The sequence below is a fragment of the Andrographis paniculata genome, unplaced genomic scaffold (genome assembly GCF_009805555.1).
Source record: "Andrographis paniculata isolate CXL003 unplaced genomic scaffold, ASM980555v1 Contig38END, whole genome shotgun sequence".
Classification (NCBI taxonomy): Eukaryota; Viridiplantae; Streptophyta; class Magnoliopsida; order Lamiales; family Acanthaceae; genus Andrographis; species Andrographis paniculata.
In genome coordinates this window covers 2888486-2895772 of record NW_026137571.1, presented here as the reverse complement: position 1 = coordinate 2895772, position 7287 = coordinate 2888486, and the positions used below count along the sequence as shown (strand labels likewise).

Sequence of the window (7287 nt, the reverse complement as noted above, 5' to 3'; positions counted from 1 at the left end):
TTTTATACATTTTTCGTCATCAATCTTAAGAAATCAGATTTTTCGATCAATTCGTATAACATAATTTTTTTTTTCATATACAAAAACCAATCTTCGTATTTATTTTCTATGTCCGGACACTTGTTCGCATATGTCTTATACTTTGTATTCTAATAGTTTTCTTAAGCCAACCCTCAATTATGATCAATCTTCGGTATTATTCATAAGGCGATTCGGGGTCAACATTTGATTATGATTAATGGTTGATGATTATTTGCAATCAAAATTATTACAATTTGGCTATCCTCCCTATTATGGCTTGTTGTAGGCTCCGACCATTTAAGTTAATCATTAACTTAATTGTTATTTTATTTCAAAGTTAATAGAAAGACGAAAGTGTGTTTACTTTGTGATTTTTTATTTTTATTTTTTATATTTAAATATTGAATTGATGCAATGTTTTTGTTGTGAAGAAAAAGGAGTATATTTTTGTAGATCTTTAAGATTACGAAATCAAGACAATCGAATAAAATCTCCAAGTCAATGCAATCAATATATATACTTAAAAAAACTGAAAAAAAGATTTGCAAAAACAATGATTAGAGAATAAGCCAAATGTATCCAATAATATATATATATATATATGTATATATATATGGAACGATCATCTTTCTTTCATTCTTCATCTTCATCTTCATCTTCATCTTCGTCTTGTTATTGTTAAGATTTAATTCTGAGATATATAAATGGAATTGAAGATGATCTCCACCCATCTCTGCTGCCTTTTTATTCTTCTCATCTCAATCTCACTAGGTCCGATCATCCACATTATTATTATTATTATTATTAATCAATTAATTAATTTCATAATATACAGTACAGCTCTCGATCATCAGTACTAGCTCATTCAATTAAATCTCTTCTCTTTCATTAATTAATAATATAAAGATCACTCGTTTTTAGATCAAAAATGAGTTAATTAATTAATTAAATTTGAAATTTGCAGGAGGATACTACCAGTACCAGGTGCAGGCCTCATCTTCAGCATCGTCTCCAAAGCAATTGTTTGTATTCGGAGACTCTTACGCCGACACCGGAAACCTAAGAAAATCGCTCGCAAAATCATGGAAGGACCCCTATGGAACCACCTTCCCCGGAAAGCCTTCTGGCCGCTTCTCCGACGGCCGCGTCCTCTCCGATTACATCGGTAACTAAATTTAATTAAACTAGAAATGGCACCGGGGCGTCGGGTTTTGGGGCCAACACGAAAAATCTGCTTTATTTTAAAATATACATGTATTTCTTATTTCTAGGTTATATGATAAATTGTAATGAAAAATTCAGATATTAAATAGTAATTATTTAAGAATTTAAAATTTTCAATAATAGAAACAATAGTATATTTAAATTAAAGTATATACAAAATATCATCTTCTTCTAAAGCTAATGTTTAATTATAACGTACATTTAATTATATAAATTTTATACAAATAAAAAAATAAAATATCTTAAATAGTTTTTTTTTTAATCAAATAAATAACTAAATAATTAAATCGATCATTCATCTAATAATTTTTTAGAAACGAATTGTTACTTATTTAGAAAAAAAAATTATAAAATGAGAATAATCAATTATTTATTTATTTTATTCAAATAAGAATTTTAAAATATATTATTTATAAAAAATTTACGTAATTAGGTGTGTATTTACAACTAAATATTAATTTTAATTTGAATGAAAATAATTACTTTAAATTAACACAAAAAGTTTCAAACATTAACTAAAATGTCAAATATTTTTGCCCACTTATACTAAATAACTAGAGGGCATTATACAATTTATCCAAAATACTATATAAAAAATTATAATGAATATACATGTTAATATAATATATACATATAATATATGCATTTTATTTACACAAAAAAGTCTATAATTTAACTCAAAATAATAATTTTCTTTTAACGACATAATTTTCTTTTAACGACATAATTTTCTATACTTAATGTAAAAAATACATTTATCTAAAACATAGTGAACATGATACTTTATATTCGATGTATAAAATACCTTAAATTCACTATCATAAATTTTATAAATAATCTCGAAAAATTGCTTCGGAATCAATTACGAGACCGGGAAAATACGGATAACATTGCTTGGGAATTTCTGATGTCATATTAAATATATATTTTATTATATGAAATGGTCTCAAAATTTTCGAAGTTAAATTAAATATATATTTTATTATATGAAATGGTCTCGAAAGTTTCGATGCCAAATTAAATATATATTTTATTATATTAAATCGCTTTGGAATTTTCGAAACCATATTAAATATATATTTTATTATATGAAATGATCTCGGAACTTCTGAGATCAAATTAAATATATATTTTATTATATTAAATGGTTTCGAAATTTTTAAAACTAAATTAAATATATTTTTTATTATATGAAATGATCTCGAAAATTCCGAAGCCAAATTAAATATTTATTTTATTATATTAAATGGTCTCGGAATTTCCGAGGTCAAATAAAGTATATATTTTAATATATTAAATAGTGTGGTAATTTTTTAAGTCTAATTAAATATATATTTTATTATATTAAATTATTTCAGAATTTCTGATGGCATATTAAATATATATTTTATTACATGAAATTAGACCTGTCAAAACGGGTTAGTAACTCATAATCCAACATAACCCGCAAAAAAAATGATTGTTTGCGGGCAACCCGCGGCAGGGCGGATCAAAATTTTATCAACCCAATCCAATCCAACAGCAGGTGGCGAGCTAAGCGGGCTAGCCTACGGGCTTTTTAAAAATATTAATATGATAAATATTTTTGTAATTAATATTTAAAAATAACTAAAAATAGTTTTATTGTAGAATTTAAATAATAAATATTTTAAAATAAATAAAAAATATAAAAATTCTCAATTCTAAATATTATTAGTTATTGTATTTAAAAAAATTAATAATAAGAAATATTTTACAAATAAATCATAATTAATTATGAATTTTAGATTCTAGAATACAAAAAAATATTATAAAGCAATAAAATGAGATACGAACAAAATAAATGATGAAAAATCGAAAGTAATTTTTTAATTTGACAGTAAAAAATAATAAAAAAAATATATTTAGTTGATACGTACTAATTATTATATTTACTCGGTCTGCCCCACTGCGGGCTAACCCACTCTCAACCCACGGCCCACGTGGATTGGCTCGTTTAGGCTTGCATTTTAACGAGCTTACAAAATCACAACTCAACCCTCCTAAAAAATGAGGCGGGGCAGGCCAATCCGACGGGCTCAACCCATTTTGACGGCTTTACATGAAATAGTTTCAAAATTTCTGAAACTAATCTAAATATATATTTAATTATATTAAATATCTCGGATTTTTTGAGACTTTATTATATAAATATATGTATTTCTCAATAAAAGAAGTTCGGAATTTTCCGAACCTATTAAATAATTTTTTTAAAAAAAATAAACAACAGAACACCTAATAAAACATCACAACCGCCAACTTTCCAACGAAACTCTAAATTTTATCTCTGATTTTATTATTCAAACTTTATTTTCCTTCTAAAAATATCAAATCAAACACTTATTTTTTATTTATTTTATTACATTAAAATTTAATTTTACATTCAAAACATCGAATCAATACATATTTATTTCAAATTAAATAATTATTTCAATTCAAAATTTTACTATTCAATATCAAAACTCAAAACCAAAACTTCACAATTATACACACCCAATTTTATTTCCCCCAAAACTTCCTTCTTCCTTCTTCTTCTACTATTCCTCCTTCCATTCTTCCCTTAATTATTTTTCCCTTCCTTTTTTTTCTCCCTCGGGGTTGTTTGGTATAAGAAATTGACAGTACAAAAATGAAAATATTTTTATTTTTCTCGTTTGTTTGAGTCAAAGAAATGAAACTGAAAAAATATATTATTTTCATTTCTTATCCAGAGAGATGAATATTGCATAATTTTATTTTTATTTATTTTTATCTTTTTTGTACTATTTAGTTTTAATAATTTTAAAATTATATTATTTCAATTTTACAAAAATGATATATTTTTTATTATTTAAGTATTTAATGTTTACGTTTTTTTAAAAATTGTATAAAAATACGATTTTACAAAAACAACGTATATAATTTATAATTTTAGAAAAGTCATCAAAAATTTGTTTTCATAAATTCTCATTCGTTAAAACTTAATTAACAAATATAAATTAATTTAATTAACTTTATAACATAAAATATCATACATCACGTGGGACCATTCAAAAATTTTTTATTTTTATCTCAAAATAAAAATTATTATTATTTACATTAAAACTCCTTCGTTTTTGTAAAACTAATATATCTTAATTATAAATAAATAAATATATGTTTTATTTATTGGTATTATTTAAAAATATTCATATTACATACTCCCTCCGTCCCAGAAGAAAAGCCTCTTGTTGGGAGTTGGCACGGGAATTAAGAAATAATAGTATTTAATTGAAAGTGAACATAAAATAGAATGTAAAAGACTAAAATATCCTTACTTTTTGAAGGATTTTAAAAAGTAGGTTAGAGTAATAATTAGGGGTAGTTTGAAAAAGTATGAATAATTTTGTTATAAAATGGGGACCACGATTACTAAATAAGGAAACATGACAATTATTTTGGGACCGACGAAAATGAAAAAACAAGACAATTCTTTTGGGACGGAGGGAGTATATTTTATTGAAATATGATATTTAAAATATTTAAACACATATTCTAAATTTATTTTAACTTTATATATAATTCTTATTTTAAAACTACAACAATACTACTTAAGTACAAAAACATTAGAAAATAATATCTTAATTCAATATTATTAACTAATTAAACTTTATTATCTTAAAAATCGTGTCACTAATAAACGAGACATTTGAACTAAGTCGGAGGAAGTACTATTTAAGTTAACACTAATAGCTTTATCAAATTACAGCCCACTCCTTGGGGTTCCGCTCCCCATTCCCCTACACATGGATGCAGCTTGCCGGCAGCGACAAGCTTCGCGCCGGAATGAACTTTGCATACGGAGGAAGCGGCGTATTTGACACTTATGCCAATTTACCTAATATGACTACTCAAATCGACTTCTTTGAGAATCTCATTGAAACCTCCGTCTACACCAAACACGACATCCACTCCTCTCTCGTTCTTGTTTGCCTCTCTGGGAACGACTATGGCGCTTACATCTCCAAAGGCGGAAATATCGAGGTAAGTTAGCAGAATCTACTTTCCAAAGCATCGTATATAATTTTTTGTCCTTTTCTTATGTTGTCTTATTCTTAGGACATCGTAAAGTTCATTCCTTCAGTGATCGTTCAACTAGTGGCGAACTTAAGGCATATATCCCGCCTTGGAGCATCAAAAGTTGTCGTGACGACTCTACCGCCATTGGGCTGCCTCCCAAACATAACTCGACCGTCTTCCTACAAGAAATGCAACGCCACCGACAACATGATTGCCGATTACCACAACCTCCTGCTACAGCAAGCCGTGGCTGGATTGAACAACATGTTGAAAAGCACCTCTTATTTTGTCATGGATTTCTACCGATCCTTCACGGCCGTGCTCGATTCTAGACAAGACTCACTAGGTAAGATTAGGATTGATTTAAATATACCCCTCCATCCACCAATAATAAATATATTTTACTATTTAGGGTGTCCTTATATAATAAATAAGTTTTTTTTAATTAGTAAATGTAACATTGTAATATTAATACATTATTTGTCTCAACTGAAATTTTTTATTTTTCTTTTACTATTTTTATACGTCTCCCTTAAAAATATCATATTTTTATTATAGTAAAAGGAAATCATATACTAATACCAAATAATTTTAATTTTTACATAAATTATAAATCTATACAATTAATTTATGTAGAAAAGACAAAGATATCAAATCACTTTACCTATTTCTACTAAATAATAAAATAATAGTATTATTATTTTTTTTTAATTTACTACAAAAATTCAAAAAAAATGAAATAAAGTGGGACAAAAATAGTAAAATATTTCACATTTCATGTAAAGTATTTCAAAATATCCCTTTCAACATACATTCTTTATTAGACGTGGGCTCTTACAACACAGACAAAAGTATTTTACACTTATATTTATTACTCAAGGGGTGGGCAAAAACTCGAATTGAACCGAACCGGCAAACCAAACCAAATTTTCGATAAATTGATCAAATTCAGTTTGAATACAAATACTGCATATTTGATATTTGTTTGGTTCGGTTCGGTTCGGTTTCAGTTTTTTATTTTTGTTCGGTTCGGTTCGGTTTTGATTTTTGATATCTTTTTTGGTTCGGTAACCGAACCAAATATATTTATATTATTATATTATAAATTTATATTAATAATTACATTCGGTTCGATTTTGGTTCGGATATTTGAAATATTTGAAAATATTTTTTATTTAATTAGAATTTTAATTATTTTTTAATGTATTTTTTCTTAATTTTGGTTCAGTTCCATTCGAGTTATTTGCAAATATTGCAAATATTTTTAGTTAATCGAAATTTTTTTGTTCGAATACGTTTCGCAGTTTCAGGTATTTGTTGAGTTCAGTTCAGATTTCAAATACTTTCATATTTGCAAATAACCGAACCGTATCCACCCCTAATTACTCGACCAAACATAAATATATTTATAAATAACATATGGAGTAAAACGATATTTGTGACTAACACATTTTTTGCGCGGTAACAAGTTGTTTTACTTCTATACGAAACAGGTGATTTGAAATTCCAGAGTCTATTGAAGCCTTGTTGCATCGGCGTAAGCAGTGAGTATTCGTGCGGGAGTGTGGACGACAATGGCAAGAAATTGTACACGGTTTGTAGTGATCCGAGATCGGCTTTCTTCTGGGACGATGTGCATCCAACTGAGGCCGGATGGCGTGCAGTCTACGCATTGTTTCGATCGAGTCTCCAAGAGTTTCTTAGATCTTCTTAACTGGCTTTCTTGTTATGTGATCTTACGTCAAGTTGATTATTACGATTCTATTTATGTATATTTTCAAATTATTATTTTACAATTTAATAAAATTTATATTAGTAAAATATATTATATTTGATATTTCTGTTTTTTATTATAAATATTATATTAAAAATATCGTATTCAACACTTATTTATATTAAATTAACTATTTTTCATTCAATATTTTATTATACTTAAAATTCTAGAAAACCCCGTTAACACTTTTGAAAAATATTTACTTGGATATT

At 26.6% G+C, this 7287-nt stretch overlaps 1 protein-coding gene across 1 annotated transcript; it reads left to right on the top strand.

The window, feature by feature from the left end:
* Positions 1–670: 670 nt before the first annotated feature.
* LOC127250795 (GDSL esterase/lipase At5g03610-like) lies at positions 671–7015 on the top strand. The gene is made up of 5 exons (XM_051274218.1): positions 671–792; positions 986–1186; positions 4991–5265; positions 5341–5647; positions 6795–7015. The coding sequence occupies exons 1-5, from the start codon at positions 726–728 to the stop codon at positions 7013–7015; spliced, it is 1071 nt and encodes a 356-aa protein (XP_051130175.1). The 5' UTR covers positions 671–725.
* The last annotated feature ends 272 nt before the right edge of the window (positions 7016–7287 follow it).

Coding starts and splice junctions, on each gene's coding strand:
- LOC127250795 (XM_051274218.1), top strand. CDS start 726: ATGGAATTGAAGATGATCTCCACCCATCTCTGCTGCCTTTTTATTCTT. Junction 793..985: donor TCTCATCTCAATCTCACTAG/GTCCGATCATCC, acceptor TGAAATTTGCAG/GAGGATACTACCAGTACCAG. Junction 5,266..5,340: donor CCAAAGGCGGAAATATCGAG/GTAAGTTAGCAG, acceptor TCTTATTCTTAG/GACATCGTAAAGTTCATTCC.